We start from the raw sequence: 21,780 nt of genomic DNA, 5'->3' as shown, positions 1-21,780 counted from the left end.
TCTGAGCACCAAGGAGCACGGATGTATTTTTGAGCATGAGCACTTGTAAACATCACTTAATGGGACTGTTTAATTATCTGTCTATTGTGTGTTCATTAATGTGCAAACCATATTTCTAGCACAGTTCAATTGTTTTCTTACTCACACTTGCTGTCTGGCAAGTTTTTTTCACTGCAGCTGGTTTAAATTGTATTTTAAATTAACATTATTTATTGGCGCTTAGTACTTTTTGTTATATGTCTGTACACAGTGTTCAAATACAGTGACCAGGGAAAGATTGCAGAAGCTGGGCAATTGCCCTCTCTTCAACGACTAAACCGAATTAGATGCCTTGCAGACAGCAACCCAGCAATAGACGCCAGTCAATGGAACCGATGACCCACGGGTGCGGAGCGTGGATGAACCTGATGTCAAGCAGCAGAGTTGGTGCCGTGTAGATGTCTGATGAACAGCAAGCAGAGTTGGGCCTTCCGAGGCCAGGCTGGAATCACTTGAACACCGCGTGGTTGGCCGCAACCTCTCTCTTCTCGTCACAGAGAGGTGTGCATTCCGCAAGGCCCTGGAAGAAGATGGCATGGTGTGGATCTCCGGTCTTCTATATAGGCTCTCCCAGAAATCTCCTCGACTGGTAGCAAGGAACCCTGGGATGTGTAGTCCTGGTGTATGGTTAGGCGATGGAATCGCTGGTCAGAAAGACTACTAATCAAACAATCCATTGGGTTGGGCTCACCGATATGATGACAGTCACTGGCGCTCAGCATTAAAGAGACACAACTACAGGTAGAGAATGACGAGGAAACATACTATATTAAGATATAGTCCATCATTGCTACATCCATACAATGCTTAATCTCCCAGGCTAAATCTCGGAGAGCAGACTTTGGCCTTGGAGACTTTGCTCTCTTAAAATAAAGCGTTTTTCTCATTCTAGGATATGCTTTTTGTTTACAGCCTACATTAAATGAAATCATGTTATGGTCACTGCTACCCAGATATTGATTTAGAGTGACAACGGTCAGTAGGATAAATAATAAGGATGGATTGTCCAAGCGAGTATACCTATAGTAATAAAAACCTAAACATTTTTATAAACCTTCCCTACTCCCTAGGACAAAAAGTTTTGATTGGAGTCCTATTGTGATCCTGTCATTGTACAGTATAATGTCTTTAAAAAAAAAAAAAAAAAAAACACGCCATACCAGAAAAACTAGACAATATATATTCCATGTTTCTGCTCCCTTAATCACTGAACATCGATCCCAAGGGACCTTCTGCTGAAGTCCACTAAGAATCAGTTCTCAACAGTTCCTCTAGCTGACCTACACATCACCAGTATAATCCCTACATGGAGCAATGTTGGTGGCATGGTAGAAGGGCAGGTGAGTACCTGTATATACACTTTTCTTTTACAGGCTAAGGCTTGGTTTAAAAAACTAATCGGATAACGTCAATTTAGATCTTGCAGCCACATGCATAACTGAAATCAAGACACGTACCAGCACAAATTTAAAACAAATAGACATTATTGTGAGCTTATTATTATAAAGTTGGAAATGTGTCAGTAAAAGGAATTAAATCTTGTGACATTTTGAAGGAATTGTACTAATCTGCTCTTTTTTAAATGTGCGTCCTGCTCTGGTTTTAAGCTTTTGCTCATTATCAGTCTTGACATTATATTTTATAAAAAAACATGCAATTTTGGATTAAGAATAAAGAAACAGCTCCTGATAGGTAAATGTTAAATAAATGCAGCAGGCAGTAATAATTATAGGGCATCGGTTGAAAAATCAGGCTCTGATCTTTCCATATTGCTCCAGTAATAACTGATTAGCTTTTTGTCAAGTTTACACTTCCTTAGCATGTAGATCAATGTTGGTCAGCTTACTAGATTTAGTGTGGCCTCCGACATTAGCAAAAGTCTGCAGGTAATATTTAGTATACATAATGCTTGAGAGACTGTCTGAGACTACAGACAGTCTACATGACCTGATGCTGCAAACATGCTACAGGTGTAGTTGGATACTAGGAACATGTTGAAGGTGGCTAGAGGCTAAGGGCATGTTACAGTTGTTGGTGGAGACTGAGGACATTCTGCAGATATAGTTGGAGACTGAGGACATTCTGCAAGTGTAATTGGAGACTGAGAACATGCAGCTAGTATATCTAGTGACTGAGAACATGTTACAGGTACAGGCAGTCCCCGGGTTACAAACAAGGTTCTGTAGGTTTGTTCTTAAGTTGAATTTGTATGTAAATTGGAACTGGTACATTTTTTTAAGTGTAACTCCAGCCAAAAAATGATTTTTACTTTTTTTGGATAGCATAGGGAAGGGTTAACACCCCTGTAAGGTTTGTTTTGCTGTCTGTGCCCCTGTTCAGAAGATTTGATCTCACTTCCTGTCCCGGTGACAATTGGATATTGAACATTTTGGGTTGTTGTGGAAACAAGGATTGGCGATAAAGCTTCAGTGGAGACACATTTTTACTATGATACAGTAACTCTTACAGGAGTTAATTTCCCTTCCTATGGGTAATTTCCTCTCACTTCCTGTTGTTTCCCTCTGTTTGTAAGTATGAGTGGTTTGTAAGTCGGATGATTGTAACTCGGTGACCGCCTGTATAGTTAGAGATCAAGAAAATTCTGCAGGTACTGTATATTGCAGCTGATCAATCATTAGATGTGGTGGCTGCAAAAGTTTTCTTTTTCCCCACTTGGCTTTCACCTAGTGATCTGGCCAATAACACATCTCTTGTATAAGTGAGATACAACTCTGGAGGGATGAGCACAGGCGCCACAGCAGCGCAGACAGTCTGGGAGGGGGTGTTCAATGTATTAGCAGATTTATAGACACAGTAACAAATTAAAGCCAAACTCAAGCTCACACATTATAAGCAATTACAGTGGTTTATTTTCCATTTTGGATAAAGGTTTTGCATAAATAAATAGAACCTGAACATTTTAATCTGAATCTTAATCTGAAAGCTGAAAATTGGTCTGGTTAGGAAGGGGGTTTAAGTGCCCAGTGGGTAAGTGGCTAAACCTTCTTTCACCCCCAATGTAAGCCCTATACTAACTATCCTAAAAAACAAAACCAGAGAATGAAGCTACAGGAAGCAAAAAATCATAAAATAAACAAAACATTAGTCCATCAATGATAGTGTATATTCCTTTAGGCCAGTGATGGCGAACCTTGGCACCCCAAATGTTTTGGAACTAATTTTCCATGATGCTCATGCACTCTGTAGTTGAGCATCATGGGAAATGTAGCTTCTAAACATCTGGGGTGCCAAGGTTTGCCATCACTGCTTTAGGCAGTTTCGGCCTGTAATGCAGGGCGCTGGGGGTGCCTCCCCCTATCCATGTGTCCGGCCCCCTGATCTACATGCAGGGTGCTGGATGCATGGATTCCAATGTTTTTTTTTCTTTTTTCTTGAAGCATGTGATTAGAGGCTCTAATAGGCTTCAAAAAAGGGTGGGCTCGGGGCAGTGTTAGTAGAGCAGTGGACGGTGTCAGTAGAGCAGTGGATGGTGTCAGTAGAGCAGAGGACGGTGTCAGTAGAGCAGAGGACTGTGTCAGTAGAGCAGTGGATGGCATCAGTAGGGCAGTGGACGGCGTCAGTAGGGTAGTGGATGGCGTCAGTAGAGCAGAGGATGGTGTCAGTAGGGCAGTGAACAGTGTCAGTAGAGCAGTGGACGGTGTCAGTAGAGCAGAGGACGGTGTCAGTATGGCAGTGGATGGTGTCAGTAGAGCAGTGGATGGCGTCAGTAGGGCAGTGGATTGCGTCAGTAGGGCAGTGGATGGCGTCAGTAGGGCAGTGGACAGTGTCAGTAGAGCAGTGGATGGTAACAGTAGGGCAGTGGATAGTGTCAGTAGAGTAATGGACGGTGTCAGTAGGGCAGTGGATGGTGTTAGTAGAGCAGTGGATGGTGTCAGTAGGTCAGTGGATGGTGTCAGTAGGGCAGTGGACAGTGTCAGTAGAGCAGTGGATGGTAACAGTAGGGCAGTGGATAGTGTCAGTAGAGTAATGGACGGTGTCAGTAGGGCAGTGGATGGTGTTAGTAGAGCAGTGGATGGTGTCAGTAGGTCAGTGGATGGTGTCAGTAGGGCAGTGGACGGTGTCACAAGGTATTTTTTTTTTTAAATAACTGTTAAATGGGTAAGAAGGGGGTGGAAGAGCTTTGCCTTGGGATGAGCTAAACTTTCTGAATCACTAAAGCTGGCCATACACTAGTAGAATTTCATAATGTTCATTCAATTTCCTAATCGTTAGTGGGGTCAAAAACATTTGTTTTAAAAAAAAATAGTGACAGGAAAAGGTGCAGAATTGAAAAATTTTCTCCAACAAATTAATTTCTAACAGTGAATGTGTTTTTTGTTTGGGAAATTACATTTCATTCTAAAAATGAATGTTACAAGCAAAGGAAATTTTGACCTACTTTCAAACAACATTCATCAAGTCATTGAATGTATCAAGTATTTTTGCACTAATATTCATATGAACCTTCATTCAAAAATCGAGCTAAACCCTGTAATGGCAATTTAATGACTCACAGACGGCTGTCTTTTCCATCTTGGCTGATGACTAGCCCCAGGGGTGCGCGAGAGCAGCCGTTCTGTGCGCTGTCATATGACGTCCACCCAGAACGAGAGCCGCACCGACCCACCGTCATTTGATGGTGGGTGGGCAGCAAGTGGTTAAAGAAGAGGCTTCAAGACTAAGATCCTCCTATATTTTCAGATAGTCCTGGGTGGTCTCATAAATAGAGGATAGAAGAAAGGACTTCATGGTGTAGTATATCCCAAGTGAATTTATTGTAAAAATGTAGCAACGCTTACATCCAAGAACACGGTAAAAAGATTTAAAAAACAGCCGCGGCTCAAGCCAGCTGACTGTTTGCGTGATGACGTCAAGGGCTTAGTGCTCCACCCGACGCGTTTCCCCATACAAGGCATCGACTAGGAACGAAGGCTGTATTATCCTAATAATTGAACTTTTCCATAATATCACCCCCCCCCCCCCATATCCCACTCAAACCTTTTTTGTCAACTACTCCCTCACCTTCTATTTGAAATATGTCTTTATTCACATTGTTTGTCATAAAAAAAATACTGCCTGGGGGCAAGCCCAATAAAAGACAAGGTGCGAGAAACAAAAAAAAAAGAAGACAGTAATACCTTTATGTGTCCGGGGGTTGGACTGCAGTTCCAGGATGACACTGGCAACAGTGTCAGCATACATGTCATTCGCTGGACTGGCCACCCACTAACAGGAAGAAGTGTCAAACAGATTATGGAATATTGTTTTTAGAATGCGATTACGGTAATTGTTTTAATGTAAACTTGGGCCTGAGAGAAATGTTTTCAACAGAAGCTGCAGAAAGTGAAGTCAGAACTACTGACCTACAAACTTATTTGGAGTAGTGACTTGAACTCCATGGATCTTCATGTCTGTAATGCAACCAGCATTTTCCAAAGGAGAGGTGAGAAATGGCAGCCTCCTATTATTCTCAGCACAGGTTTTCTTTAAGTAAGATTGAGTAGATGGTCCTTACCTCCAGCATCACCATGCCGTGTTCCTTTATCACAGTGATTGCTTTAAAGACACTTAAACAGTCCTTCTCATTACCTTCCATCTTATCCACTTCTCCTGAATAGAGCAAAATCAACAAGAACATTTTTGTATATCAACCAAAAATTTGCAAAAATAAAATTGGAGTCTATATAATGAGGTTAATGAATAGATAAAGTAGAAGAGAAACATTGGATAACACAAACATAGACCACAAATACATTTTTGGTGGACTCTTGCTAAAGCTACAAGCTAAAATTACAGACATAACCAACTTTTGGATAAATATGGCTACTTCTACCACGTATTAAACTCACACACCATTGTAGAAATATACTTATTCGTATCTTCAATCATTTTTTAGAAGGAAACATTTTCTAATTCAGAGATTAGAATATTTTACCTCCTAAGAACTAAACTAAAGCTGATCTCTCTCTTCCTATAGAGAGGGGAGAAGCAATATCCTTTCTGCTTTTGCACATACCATCTATCCTGCTAGGTGCAGGGCTTATAGCCTAGAGGACTGCTCTGTTCCCCTAAGAACATTCAGAGAAATATAGCTGCATACTGAACTCACCTGGAAGCTGTTGTAGCTGGTAAGATAACAGATTAAAGGGGCCAGTATATGGAATGGCTTGCGTTTGGGTGACAGTGCTCATGGCCAAGTCAGTATAATCTGTAGGGAAAAAAAGGCTATTTAAATACATAACATCTTACATATCATACACTAAGCAGATATACAACATTTTCATGCAACACCCACAGTGTGCTACATCAAGTCTGGGAAACATCGCCCAAAAACACTGGTTAGTAAAACCTTTGAAATTACCGTATATATATAAAAAAAAAGGTCTACGTTTCTAAGGGGCATGTCATTGTGAATGTGAACTAAGAAGAGTTAATTAAATAATAGGATTTTTATAACAGCTTACATGTGAAATCCTTTTCTTTTGAAGTACATCACGGGACACAGAGCCATAGTAATCACTATGTGTGTTATAGGCCATCTTCAGGTGCTGGACACTGGCACACCCTAAACAGGAAGTTGCCTCCCTATATAACCCCTCCCATACCGGGAGTACCTCAATTTTGTAGCAAAGCAATACACGTGTATACTAGAAAGAGGGGCGGGACCTCTGTGTCCCGTGATGTACTTCAAAAGAAAAGAATTTTACAGGTAAGCTGTTATAAAAATCCTATTTTCTTTAATCGTACATCATGGGACACAGAGCCATAGTAATCACTATGTGGGATGTCCCATAGCAATGCCAATTGAGGGGAGGGAGACACAACAGAATTAGGGCAACATGAGACTAGAGCAGTTATACTGCTGCCTGCAGCACACTACGCCCGAAGGCGATATCCTCATGCCTTTTTACATCCACCTGATAGAATCTGGTAAATGTATGGATTGAAGACCAAGTTGCGGCCTTGCAGATTTGAGCCATGGAGGCTTAGTGATGCACTGCCCACGCAGTGCATCACTAAGAGGAGTGCGTTTTGATTTGAGAGGGTGGAATCTATCTCTATAAACCATAAGCTTGAACGATTACTTGTCGAATCAATTTAGAAATAGTAGATTTTGATACTGCCTGTCCTCTTTTAGGACCTTCAGGCAATACGAACAAAACAGATTTGGAAATTGGATGATCAGTCGCCTTTATGTAGACTTTAACTGCTCTCACCACATGAAGAGAACAAGGTGATTTTTCTTCCATAGAACAGGGTTCTGGAAAAAATGAAGGTAAAAAGTTAGGATGAGGACACAATACTACCTTATCCTTGTGAACAATAATAATATGGCTCTTTACAAAAAAAGAGCAGCCAATTCTGATACCCTTCATGCAGCAGATATGGTTACCAGAAAAAAATAGTTTCCTTGTCAAAAAGGACCAAGGGAATATGTCGTATCGGCTCAAAAAAAAAGCTTTTTTTGTAATGCCGACAAAACTAAATTCAAGTCCCAAGGGTTCAGGGGTGACCTAACCGGAGATTAAGCCATGTTACCCCCTGAATAAAGTTACAAACCAAAGAATGTGAAGCAAGTGGTCATTGAAATAATACCGATAAGGTCGAGACCTGTCCTTAGAAAGTACTCAAGGCCAGCTTAATATCTCACCCCCTCTGCAGGAAGTCAAGGATTATACCTATGACCTATTTCCTCGGGGGGCAACCCCTGGTTTCACACCAGGAGACATATGCTTCCCAGACTCCATAATATATCATTATGGAGGCCGGCTTCCTTGCATTAACCAAGTTAGATACCACTGAACCTGACAGCCCACGCTTCTTCAGAGTGTTGGCCTCAATAGCCAAACCGTTAAATTTAGCATTTGTAAGGTAAGATGGAATACCAGACCTTTGCAAGAGAAGGTCCGGACGTGGTGGTAGGGTCCATGGGACCCCTACCGCCATCCTTATGATCTCTGCATACCAAGATCTTCTGGACCACGCTGAGGCCATAAGAATCACCAACTTCCCTTCCTGCTTGATCCTGCGAAGAAGTCGTGGACGCACGCAGAAAAGGAGGAAATGCATAAATCAGTAAAACTGATTCCATGGGAACACCAAGGCACCTGTTCCGCATGCTAGCAGATCCTTTGTTCTTAATATAAAGATGTCAATCTCCCTGTTGAACCTTGATGCAAACAGATCTACGTCTGGGATCCCCCATCTTTGACCTATTGTCAGAAAGATATCGGGGTGAAGGAACCATTCTCCCAGGAACAGCGACTCAAAATAGCCTGCTTGCCAAATTTCTATCCCTAGAATGAAAAACTGCCGATAGGCAAGGTACATTGTTTTCTGTCCAAGATAGGATATGATTCACCTTTCTCTGGGCCACACAACTTCTTGTGCCCCCTTGGTGGTTGATATAGGCCACTGCTGTGGCATTGTCGGATTGGATCCTGACAGGATAGCTCCGTAAATTAAACGTCCAGGACCAAGCGCTCTGCCCAAATCTGTAGAATGTTAATGGGCAAGGTCATTTCTAATCTGGATCACTTCTCTTGGACAGTTGCCTCTTCCAGGACTGCTCCCCAACCTACAAAAGGTTGGCATATGTTGTTACAACTTCCTAGGTAACTGTAAGAAGGATTTTACCCTTTGCAGATTTTTGGTTATTAACCATAAACTGAGGCTGGCGCACCTTTGGAGTCAGACACATTGGAAAATCTAGAGCTTGAACCCTCTTGTTCCAAGCCGATAAGATACTATTTTGCAGCAGTCTCGAATGAAACTGAGCATAAGGAATGGCCTTGAATAAAGACACCATCTTTTCCTCATGCAAGCTGAATAGAAGGATTCATTCTGCTTCGACCACCTTAATTAGTTCCTTTATGGTGCTGATCTTTGGGACAAGAATACCCTTTTCTGGGTGTATCTATGAACAGACTCATAACCTCCTTAATGGCTTTAAGGAAGATTTCTCTAGGTTGAGAATCCAACCTAGGTATTCCAGGTAGTTGAATGTGGTGACCATACTTTGGTCTAAGCGGGCTACCGACTGGTCTATCAAGAGCCGATCGTCTAGGTAAACTATAATCGTTATACCTTGGGCCCTTAATCTGGCTAGAGGAGGTGCCAGAACCTCAGTAAACACTCAAGGTGCAGTAGCTAGACCCAAAAGCAGAGGTACAAACTGAAAATGAAGATTTTCTACCTTGAAGTAGATAATAATGGTGAGTGGGGAAATATGCCCGCGGAGGTATGCAAACTTGACGTCGATTGACGTCAAAAGTTCTCAGACTTGTAGGATGGAGACAACTGATTGGATTGACTCCATGCGAAAAAGAGCGGATATCCAGGAACCGCTTTAGATTCTTGAGATCCTGAATGGTTTTGACATCTCAATTCGATTTTGCCACGAAAAAAGGTTTAAATAAAACCTCAACCCCAGCTCTTTAATGGGGACCAGCATGACCACTCTTTGCCAAAGGATGGTCCAATGCTAGAAAGAGAGACTTCTTTTTCTCTGGTTCTTTAGGAACGTCTGACCCGAGAAAACGAGGAGACGGGAACTCTTGAAACCCCAGATTGTACTCTAGAGCTATTGAAGAAGCCACCCATCTGTCTTGACATTCCTTCTGCCAGACACTTGAGAACTGCAGAAGTACCCCCCCCCCCCCCCCGTGAGCGGGGGGCGCCCCCTCATAAGAAAGCTTTATTATCTTGTTTGTAGGTTTCTTTTGTCCCTGGGCTTGACCCTGAGGATTACCTCTTGAACTTGAGGGCGAAAGCCGTCGTGACTACCTGGAGGCTAATGCCCCTGGCACTGGAGAAGGAGCTTGTTTAACCACTTCCCGACCGCCGCACGACTATATACGTCCTAAGTTTGAACGGGGATATCGTTGTTATGGCAGCAGCTAGCTGCCATAACCCCGGTATCCCCGTTTTCGTGCGGCGGCCGGCTTTCAGATAAAAGTGGTCCCTGCGGCGGATTCGCCGCAAGATCACTTTTATCGGTGGCGGGAGAGGGGCCCCCCCCCTCCCGTCGCGATCCGGTGCCCTCCGCCGCTTACCGGAGCCGTCGGTAGCGGCGGAGGCGATCGCGTCCTTCTGCGTGGTGTGTCTGGAGACGAGTGAGGCCAAGATGGCGCTCACTCGTCTCCATGACACTGCTGGGCAGAAGCGACGTCAAAACGTCACTTCCGTCCACGCCTCTTAAAGGCATATTTTTTCAAATGTCATTTTTCTAAATGACTTTTTTTTTTTTTTTTTTTTATTGCATTTTAGTGTAAATATGAGATCTGAGGTCTTTTTGACCCCAGATCTCATATTTAAGAGGTCCGGCCATGATTTTTTCTATTACAAGGGATGTTTACATTCCTTGTAATAGGAATAAAAGTGACACAATTTTTTTTTTTTTTTTTTAAACAGTGTAAAAATAAATAAAATATTTTAAAATAAATAATAAAAATAAAAAAAAAATTTTTTAAAACCCCCCTGTCCCGACGAGCTCGCGCGCAGAAGCGAACGCATACGCGAGTAGCGCCCGCATATGAAAACGGTGGTCAAACCACACATGTGAGGTATCACAGCGACCGGTAGAGCGAGAGCAATAATTCTAGCCCTAGACATCCTCTGTAGCGCAAAATATGCAACCTGTAGAATTTTTTAAACCTCGCCTATGGAGATTTTTGAGGGTAAAAGTTTGACGCCATTCCACGAGCGGGCGCAATTTTCAAGCATGACATGTTGGGTATCAATTTACTTGGCGTAACATTATATTTCACAATATAAAAAAAAATTGTGATAACTTTACTGTTGTTTTATTTTTTTTATTCAAAAAAGTGAATTTTTTCCAAAAAAAGTGCGCTTATAAGACCGCTGCGCAAATACGGTGCAAAAAAAAGTATTGCAATGACCGCCATTGTATTCTCTAGGGTGTTAGAAGAAAAACCATATATAATGTTTGGGGGTTCTAAGTAATTTTCTAGCAGAAAAACCTGTTTTAAACATGTAAACACCTAAAATCCAAAACGAGGCTAGTCCTTAAGTGGTTAAATGAAATACGTTTACTAGTTTTCTTAAATGGCAAAAGGGGTACATTTCCAATAGAAATTCTTTGGAAGAATTATCCAAGATATCCCAAAACAGCCGTCCACCGCAAAAAGGAAAATCAGCCAGGAGTTTGTTTTTTTTTATGACGCTTTGGCTGAACAATTTTTCAACCATAGTATTCTATACATATGTACCAGCCCAGCGAAAGGTGTGAGGTCTGAAGATAGAATCTCTTATAGCGTCTATTGCCAACATAAAGCTACTAGGAGCTTGCCAGATCCTGGGCCTGCTGAACATGGATAACCTTGAGCACCTGTTTAAACTGGTCCCTCAAGGATTTTGACTTATATTAACCACTTGAGCCCCGGACCATTATGCTGCCTAAGGACCAGAGGTCTTTTTCCAATTTGGCACTGCGTCGCTTTAACTTTTAATTGCGCGGTCATGCAATGCTGTACCCAAACGAAATTTGCGTCCTTTTCTTCCCACAAATAGAGCTTTCTTTTGATGGCATTTGATCACCTCTGCGGTTTTTATTTTTTGCGCTATAAACGGAAAAAGACCGAAAATTTTGAAAAAAAATGATATTTTCTACTTTTTGTTATAAAAAAAATCCAATAAACTCAATTTTAGTCATACATTTAGGCCAAAATTTATTCGGCCACATGTCTTTGGTAAAAAAAATGTCAATAAGCGTATATTTATTGGTTTGCGCAAAAGTTATAGCGTCTACAAACTAGGGTACATTTTCTGGAATTTACATAGCTTTTAGTTTATGACTGCCTATGTCATTTCTTGAGGTGCTAATATGGCAGGGCAGTACAAAACCCCCCCAAATGACCCCATTTTGGAAAGTAGACACCCCAAGGAAATTGCTGAGAGGCATGTTGAACCCATTGAATATTTATTTTTTTTGTCCCAAGTGATTGAATAATGACAAAAAAAAAAAAAAAATATTTACAAAAAGTTGTCACTAAATGATATATTGCTCACACAGGCCATGGGCCTATGTGGAATTGCACCCCAAAAAGCAAAAGCAGTCTAGAGGCTAATTAGCCGCTAGGATTGCTTTTACATGAAAGCTGAAAAGAATGATACCAAGATGATACCTAAACCTGCAGGCATCATTCTGGTATAACCACTCAAAGTCCAGCAACATACCAGTACGTTGCTGGTCCTTGTTAGGCATATATTGTAAACTTTTTTTTCATGTAGCCTGTGGGCTGAACGAAAAAAAGATATTGATCGGTGGGTATGCCCACCATTAGAATACCTCCCTTCATCCACCCACTTCTAATGATGGGCATACATGCACCATTTTATATATGCCGAAGCATGGGGGCATCCTCCCGCAAAAGGCAGGAGCAAATTGCTCCTCCACCCACTGCTGCCCCCACGCTTCGGCATATATGCTGAAGTATGTAACTGTGGTGGTGAAATCACCTCCGACAGCGCTGGAGTCACGGCTTTATATATCGTGGGAGCAAACGCTGTTGCTGTCAAGATAAATAAATCCGCGCTGCAACTGAATGGCGTACCTGCTAAGCAAATGATGGTTAACAATAAACCAAAGTAACATTACAGTATAACAGTAAGACTTACCATACCTGCAAAGCAAATACAAAAAAAAAAACATAGTAAAAAATAAAACATTTAACGCAACCTGTGCCTAAAATATATATATGCCGAAGCATGGGGGCATCCTCCCGCAAAAGGCAGGAGCAAATTGCTCCTCCACCCACTGCTGCCCCCACGCTTCGGCATATATGCTGAAGTATGTAACTGTGGTGGTGAAATCACCTCCGACAGCGCTGGAGTCACGGCTTTATGTATCGTGGGAGCAAACGCTGTTGCTGTCAAGATAAATAAATCCGCGCTGCAACTGAATGGCGTACCTGAAAACAATAAAATGGTTACCAACAAAACACAGTAAACGGTAAAGTATAAAAAATCTGAAAAGCAAACATGGTAAAACATAATAACGATAAAACATTGCAGAATAGAATAGAGTAAAAAAGAGCAGAACAATAGAGAGAGAATAGAGAGAGAGAGAGAACAATAAAACAACAACAACTATTTTTGGTTTTTTTATTTTATATTTTTTTTTGTGTTTTTATTTTTTTTAATTTTTTTTAAATTTTTTTTTTTTACACTTTTTTTTAGTAACTTTTAACTTTTGTAACTCGTTCCAGGTTTGGGTCTCTCAAAATGCAATGGCATCTTGGGAGACCCTGTGTTAGTGTGCCTACTCTGTGCAGTGCTGAACCCTACGCTAATACTCAACTAATGTATGGTAGCGTTCAAAGCATTCACCCATGCAAAGACCAGGATTGCCAGGACAGGAGGGACAATAAGACCGGGTGTCACGCCTAAATCCGCGCTTGCTACAGACACGACATCTTTTTTGGGGGGCTCGTTGGGTAGGGGTACTCGGGATGGCATAAAGAAAATGCCGCTCATGCAGCCGGCTTACTGCATTTGGTTGGGGAAGGTGAGGTAGAGCACCGTCTGGAAACAGAAGGGCTCTGACGATCTCTTCCTGGAATTTAAGGAAGGATCCAGTCTGTCCTGAAGCTCTGTATAGCACATGAGCGTTCAGCAAAGCCAATTGAAATAAATAAACAGACACTTTTTTGTACCAGCGTCTGGCCTTACGGGCAACTAGGTACGGCGCCAACAACTGGTCGTTGAGGTCCACCCCTCCCATATTAAGGTTGTATTCGTGGACACAGAGGGGTTTCTCCACAACACCAGTCGCCGTAGTAATTTGGGTCGTCGTGTCTGCATGAAGGGAGGTGAGAACGAAAACATTCTTCTTATCCCTCCACTTCATAGCGAGCAAATTATTATACTTCAAGCAGGCTCTCTCCCCCAGCCTAAGACGGGAATCTACAAGCCGCTGGGGAAAGCCCCGGCGATTAGGTCGCACGGTGCCACATGCTCAAATCTGCTGATCAAACAAGTGACTAAAAAGTGGCACGCTCGTATAATAATTGTCCACGTACAAGTGGTACCCCTTTCCGAATAAGGGTGACACCAAGTCCCACACTATCTTGCCAGCGCTTCCTATGTAGTCAGGGCAGTTTGTCGGCTCTACGTGACTATCTTTGCCCTCGTAAACCATAAAACTATATTTATAGCCTGTGGCCCTGTCACAGAGCTTATACATCTTGACCCCGTATCTGGCACGCTTGCTGGGAAGGTACTGTTTGAATGACAAGCGGCCAGAAAATTTAATCAGGGACTCATCAATGCAGACAACTTGATGGGGGGTAAACAAGTCTGCAAAACGTTGGTTGAAGTGGTTTACGAGGGGCCGAATTTTGTAGAGCCGATCGTATGCAGGGTCTCCACGAGGACGACAGAGTTCATTGTCGTTGAAGTGCATGAACCGCAAAATCTGCTCGTATCGTGCCCTGGCCATGGAAGCAGAGAACAAGGGTGAATGGTAAATTGGGTCAGTGGACCAATATGACCGCAACTTACTCTTTTTATTCAACCCCATGAGGAGGGAAAGGCCCAGAAAGGTCTTAAATTCGGAGACCGTAATTGGTCTCCAATCTCTGGCAAGGGAGGACTGGGGATTAGCGGCGATGTGTTGACCAGCGTATAAATTGCTTTGGTCCACAATAGATCTATAGAGATCTTCGGTGAAAAACAGTGAATAAAAATCCAGTGGCGTAAAGTCAACTGTTTCCACCTGAATTCCGGGTTGGCCAGTGAAAGGGGGAAGTACGGGAGCTGCAGAAGTGGAGGGTTCCCAATTCGGATTGGCCAATGCAGCAGGAAGGGCACTATGGGCACGACGGGCCTGTCTTTGTCTTCTTGGTGGCAGCGGGACACTACTAGTGCTTGCCACCTCGCCAGCTTGAACTGCACTTATGGGACTCGCCACGTCACCACGTGATACTGCAGTGCTGGATGTACGACCAGGGTGTACTAGGCCGCTGGTGCTTGCCAGTTCACCAGAAGGAATAGCGGCGCTAGTACTTCTCTACTCCATACGAGAGCCCTGCGGTTCTTGCACTTCAAGGACAGAAGAAGATTGGGGTCTGGTACGCCTGACCTTAGCAGGGACCACAACTCTGTCGTCAGAGCTATCTGTCATGGAGCCGCTGTCCTCTACAGGTTCGTATTCTGAGCCTGAACTTGACAGATGACTGACTTCCTCTTCACTATCTGTCATACTCAGAAACATGTAGGCCTCTTCACTAGTGTACCTTCGATTTGCCATTTTGGGCTCTAAATTTAGGGGTACACTAGTGAGACTCACAGGCAAAAAAGCTCCTGACTGTCAGCGACTGTATCAAAACGCTACCAAAAAACTGTTAGCGATCGCAGGGATCAGGCCTGACTCTGCGAACGCTGCAGTTATGTGTGCTTAGTGTTTTGTAAGTGTCAGTTATCGATCGATACTGCACTTGGGTGGGCTGGGCAGGGCTGGGCAGGGCTGGGCCGAGGAGCAAAACGCAGGTGCTAGCAGGTATCTGGGCTGATCCCGCTAACACTGCGTTTCAGGGAACCCTAAACTGCTGGGGAGTATAGATCTGATCGGATCAGATATCGATCCGCTCAGATACTATAGCACTAAGGGAGGTGTATGCTGCGTGCGTGGGTTTTAGCGGTACTGGCGCTAACCTGACGCTGCCTGGGGCGACGCAGACCTTATCTGACCCTAAAAATGTAATTTATATCACCGCCGGGCAATTAGGGGGTTAAACCTTCATAGGGTAATAAACGGCGGGTGCCCTAAAACTATAATAAACTGTAATAAACTGTAATAAACTACAAAAAACAAACTAGCTAACCAGCGTCACCCGTAACACTTATACGGTGATCGCTGGTGAAAGGGTTAACTAGGGGGCAATCAGGGGGTTAAAACCTTTAGCAGGTAGTATATGGGGGTCCCTGTCGCTATAAAACACTGACAGCAAACCTATATACTTACCTCCCTAACTAGCGTCACCTGTGTCACTAATACAGCGATCAGAAAAACGATCGCTTAGCGACACTGGTGACGGGGGGTAATCAAGGGGTTAACTTTTATTAGGGGGGGTTGGGGGGGTACCCTGGACCTAAGGGGGGGTACCCTAGACCTAAAGGGGGCTAACCTAACTGCCCTAACACTTGTAACTGACACAAACTGACACCAATGCAAAAAAAAAAAAAAAAATGCTATTGGTGTCAGAGTGACAGGGGGTACAGGGGGGTGATGGGGGGTGACAAGTGTGCCTGGCGTGTTCTACTGTTAGTGTAGTGTTGTGCAGACTTACTTGATGTCTTCTCTCCTCGGCGCCGGATCAAAAAGACCGACTCGAGGAGGGATGACATCACTTCCTTTCCCTCTGTTTACATTACAGAGGGAAAGGAAGCATTCTCATTCGCCGGGAGCGATCGGGAGGGGGTGGCCAACAATGGATGGCCTCCCCCTCACCTCTCATCGCCCGGGAAGAAATGGCGACCGCCTCGGGCACCGGGGGGGGACCGATCGGACCCCCCACCCGCGGAACGCAAATCACGTATATGTACGTGATTTTGCCTGTCCGTGCCACCTTGCCGACGTAAATCGGCGTGAGGCGGTCGTCAAGTGGTTAATTACTGTCAGCACAGGCTGAGACACTCAACCTGTCAGGAAAACAATATACCGTATTTATCGGCGTATAACACGCACTTTTTTCCCCTTAAAATTAGGGGAAAGTCGTGGGTGCTTGTTATACGCCGATACCCGCTATCGCTATGTGAATTTCGGTGATCGCCGCCGACATTCACATAGCGAGTAGTTTGAAATATGGCGCCGCGGAGTTCGGAAGGACTCGGCGGTGCTGTACGAGCGCCGCCGAAATCACAGAGCCGAGATACACATAGTCGAGTGTATTCGGCTCTTTCCGGCGCCGCTCACAGTCACGCCCAGTCCCGCCATTGGACCTGTGTTATGTCCATCATAGGGCGGGACTGGGCGGGACTGTGAGCGGCGCCGGAAAGAGCCGAGAACCCTCGGCTATGTGTATCTCGGCGGCGTTCGTTCACTTCCGCCGGCCCCGAGTCCCTCCGAACTCCGCGGCGCCATATTTAAAAGTACTAGTATGTGTATGGTGGCGGCGGCGGGGACAAGGCTGCAGGGACACTGGGGACAAAGCTGCTCTGTGGACAAGGCTGCTCTGGGGACAAGGCTGCTCTGGGGACAAGGCTGCTCTGGGGACAAGGCTGCTCTGGGGACAAGGCTGCACTGGGGACAAGGCTGCACTGGGGACAAGGCTGCACTGGGGACAAGGCTGCACTGACAAGGCTGCACTGACAAGGCTGCACTGGGGACAAGGCTGCATTGACAAGGCTGCACTGGGGACAAGGCTGCACTGACACTGAAAAGGCTGCAATGACACTAACAAGGCTGCAGATGAACACTGATGAGGCTGCATTGATGGGCATTTTAATGTAAGTTTCTTTTCCTTAAACTTCCCTCCTAAAAGTTTTTTTCCTTAAAATTCTCTCCTAAACTTGGGGTGCGTGTTATACGCCGATAAATACGGTATGTTTTTTTAATAGGAATTCCAACTCTTTATCCGTTGGATCCCTAAGTATTTGAGCATTGTCTGACAGACAAGTAACTTTTAATCAGAAGATATAGCAGCGTCAATTGCTGGTATCTTCCACCTTTAATACGTTTTTTCCGCCATAGGATAAAGTGTGAAAAACTTCTTAGGAGGGAAAAAATGCTTATCTGGGTGATCCCACTCAGAATACATAAACTTTCCCAACAATGAATGGACAGGAAAGGCATGCACAGTTTTGAGAAGGCTTTAGCGAACCCAAAACAGGAAGTGGACACTCAGCAGCAAAAATTGAGCTTTTTAAGAGCACTCCCGCGCCGGATGTTGGAGGACGCCAACGCTAAGCCCCACCCCCCTCACGCCCCCTCCTCTCTCTTTCAAAAGAGAGTTTTCCTGCGCGAGCGCGGGCCTCTGCTCCGACGGGATCGGCTTGTGTGTGAAGGAGGGATGGCGAGGAGGAGACCTAGACAGGCCGCCGTGCAGGGGCGGTAAGAAAACAGAGGGGCATGCCGATCGTTTTTAGCTTTCCCCTTTCCAGGCAGAGGGGGGGAGTTTTGTCCAGATGGGGGGTGTCTGGTGGAAGAAACCCCCCCAAACTTACTGGAGGTCTGCCTGCTAGCCAGAGGAAAAAGCCTGCTGCTTCCAATCCTGACACAGTGTGATCTCTGAGGAAAGCATGAGAAGGTACGTGCTCTATACAGCCCCCAGTGGTGACTCTTAGGTAATCTTCACCCTTCATGGTGGGCTCTGTTAACAAACCTTCAGGAACCGGGGATCCTCGGGGAACCCACACTCCTGGACCCATAATAGCACCCCACCAGTAAAACTTTCTGGTTGAAAATAGCAAAGCACTGGATCCCGGGGTCCAGCTCTCTAAAATGAGAAGCGTTACAGGCAAAACCTCATTTCTTCAGACACGAGGCCCGGGTACCTTTCAATTCGGCCTAAAAGACACTTTGAATGGATCCGGCTGCATAGCTAGACCCAGCAAGGATTGCCCCAGTGGAGCTCAGCACAGCACATCTTCACTCGTGACCAACACCTTAGACACTGGCAAAAAAACTGAGGTACTCCCGGTATGGGAGGGGTTATATAGGGAGGCAACTTCCTGTTTAGGGTGTGCCAGTGTCCAGCACCTGAAGATGGCCTATAACCCACATAGTGATTACTATGGCTCTGTGTCCCGTGATGTACGATTAAAGAAAACAGTTTTAGTTAAGAGTGATTTATTTTTTTTCTTGCTGAAGGCCATTGGGTTGCATTTTTTACTTACATCTCCCAAACATGAAATTAGTGCCAGCCTTGAATGATATAAAACCCAGCCATAATGTTCAGCTGTCATCCCAACAGCTGAACGTGGGCAAAGCTAGGTCAGGTATCGAGATTTCCCTACCAGGGTCCACAAAACAAATTAACGACTTATATTTGAGATCGATATTACTTTCTTTTGGTAGTATTTAATAACCACTGGGCTTTTTATTTTTTTATTATACAAAAGGTTAAAAAAAAAAAAGACCAAAAATGTTGGAAAAAAAAAAAAGAAAAGGTTTCCCTTACTGTCTGTTATAATTGTTTTAAAATACAGCAAATAAAATGCCAGGACGGTACAAACACCCCCCAAATTACCCCTTTTTTGGAAAGTAGACACAACAAGGTGATCTAATTTCTTGCCCAATTTTTTTGGAAGTGAAAAAAACATGCTGGTAGTGAGGTGATTAAAGGTTGGTAATGGTGCAGCATCAATGGTCATATAGAAAGGAGATGAGATTGTTAATGTACTGGTCGCTTACAGTGGGATGATGAAGATAAATAGGTTAATGTTTGAATTTGCAGGGTAATGGAGATAAGGGGTAATACAGAGAAACAGAATGAGATCAAAAATAACGGAGGGGGAGGAGAAAAGTTTAAAAAACAGTCCCACAATCAAACACTCTCCTATCCTGAATCTACATTTTCTTTTGCTCCAGAACCAAAATATGATCTTTCATTCATTAAGTTACCCATCGTTTTTCTAAACAGACGTGGTGTGCTCAATTGGTCATCACAGTGGTACAGAGCTCCTTGGATCAGCCCTGTACACCTTGTGTGTGAACCATGCCGTCTGGTTCACAGACATTAACATGCATACTGGCTGACCGAGTGCTAAGTTCTCCTTTGGAACAGGTTACATATGCCACTTGTATTTAGGGTGGAGCATGTAAAATGCTCCAGCTTCTTCCCCCTGCACCCCCACTCCCTGTGACAGTGGGCAGGGGTTCTTTTCTCCACACCCACTGTCACTTTAAAAAACAGCTTGGCTGTGCAGGGCTCAGTCCACACAGCCGCAACTTATATTTACAGATTGTTTTGAACAAATAAAATCGCAAGTACCGTCTGCCACAGTAGACGATGGGCTTATAGTTTTAATGGGCTACGGGGAGCGCTCTTGTAGTCCACTGACATGTCCTCATACTCATATACCTCTCTGCTGCCTTCGACACAGTTGACCACCTGCTCCTCCTCAGCAAACTACACTCCCTTGGCCTCTGTGATTCTGGTTTATCCTGGTTCTCCTCCTACCTATCTCAGCGCATTTTCAGTATCACTTACAACTCCATCTCCTCTTCCTCTCTCTGTTGGGGTACCCCGAGGCTCTGTCCTTGGGCCCCTCCTATTTTCGCTCTATACCTCTTCCCTGGGCCAGTTGATAACCTCCCATGGCTTCCAATACCACCTCTACACCGATGAGACCCAGATCTATCTCTCCACTACTCAACTCACCCCCTCGATCTCCTCACGGATCTCAAACTTACTGAATGACATATCGGTATGGATGTCACATCACTTTCTCAAACTCAATCTTTCTAAAACTGAGCTTGTGATATTTCCTGGTGTCCCCCCACCATGACTTTACCATTAAGATCAACAGCACAACCATTGGTCCCGCCACATGCCAGGGTGCTGGGTGTAATCCTTGACTCTGACCTCTCCTTCAGCCCCCACATTGACTGCTGCCCCTCTCTGCCAATCCCTTCACTGGCTTCCCCTACCCCACCGTATAGAATTCAAAATGCTAACCACAACATACAAGGCCATCCACAACATCGCCCCCAGCTACATCACCAATCTCATCAGCACATATCGCCTAAATCGTCCCCTCCGCTCCTTCCAGGACCTCCTGCTCTCAAGCTCCCTTGTTAACTCCTCTCATGCTTGCCTTCAGGACTCACTTATTCAGGGAAGCCTATCCCACATCCACCTAACAACTGTCCCCAAGCCACCCCCCATCAAATCATTCCCTGTATCTATTACCTTTTTTACCATCACTACCTCCCTTTAGAATGTAAGCTCTATGAGCAGGGCCCTCCTGTCCCTTCTGTATTGAACTGTACTGTAATTGCGCTGTCCCCCTCTACATTGTAAAGCGCTGTGTAAACTGTTGGCACTATATAAAGCGTGTATAATAATAATAATAATAATAATAATGTCCTCAGGCTTTCAAACAGAAAAAGGTCTTTAAAGGAGCTCCAGGCTCCCAAAAAAAATTTCAAGTCAGCAGCTAAAAATACTGTAGCTGCTGACTTTTAATATAAGGTCACTTACTTGTCCAGGGATCCAGCGATGTCCTCACCTGAGCCGATTCTTTAATCGGCTTTGGGTCCAAGTGCCAGCATCCTAAAGTAAAGGAAGCCAGCAGTGAAGCCTTGCGGCTTCACAGGCCAGTTTCACAATGTGCATGCACTACCCGCACTGTGCTGTGCTTTGTGAATTGTTCTGCGGTCTTCTAGGACTTGGGATGTGTCCCAGAAGGCGTTGGGTGAAGGGGGGGCAAATTCCCATTCAGATCGCTGCAGCGCATCTAATCAGAAGTGGGAACCTGTCAAAACCATGTACCTACTCCCCCCCAAAAAGTGCCAAATGTGACAGTAGGGGGATGCAAACAAGCGGAACTTCCCCTTTTGGGTAAAGTTCTTCTTTAAGTGTAAAAAAATGGCACTCCATAAAAGGACAACCACCTTTCCCATAGTTCTTTTACAATATAGCAGTACGGAGGTGGTTAAAGGGTAATATGCAACTTTGCATTGTACAATACAAAAACAACCTGCAAACTGAATGTCTGATATATTACAAACTTCAGAATATAACCTATGATGGAGAACATAGGTATTCACATATT

At 44.2% G+C, this 21,780-nt stretch overlaps 1 protein-coding gene across 3 annotated transcripts in view; it reads right to left on the bottom strand.

The window, feature by feature from the left end:
- Positions 1 to 2,886: 2,886 nt before the first annotated feature.
- Positions 2,887 to 21,780, bottom strand: part of LOC141139361 (cleavage and polyadenylation specificity factor subunit 3-like) — a 41,095-nt gene continuing 22,201 nt past the window's right edge. For all 3 annotated transcript variants that reach the window (XM_073625381.1, XM_073625379.1, XM_073625382.1), the window contains 2 exons: positions 6,149 to 6,247; positions 2,887 to 5,649 (listed from right to left, as the gene is read on the bottom strand). In XM_073625381.1, the coding sequence (XP_073481482.1) occupies positions 5,510 to 5,649; positions 6,149 to 6,247 (239 nt within the window). In that variant the 3' untranslated portion in view covers positions 2,887 to 5,509. The remainder of the gene's footprint in view (positions 5,650 to 6,148; positions 6,248 to 21,780) is intronic.

Source organism: Aquarana catesbeiana, linkage group LG04 (assembly GCF_042186555.1).
Source record: "Aquarana catesbeiana isolate 2022-GZ linkage group LG04, ASM4218655v1, whole genome shotgun sequence".
Taxonomy (NCBI): domain Eukaryota; kingdom Metazoa; phylum Chordata; class Amphibia; order Anura; family Ranidae; genus Aquarana; species Aquarana catesbeiana.
Note: the sequence above shows the minus strand (reverse complement) of the source record. Positions and strands in the feature narration are given on the sequence as shown.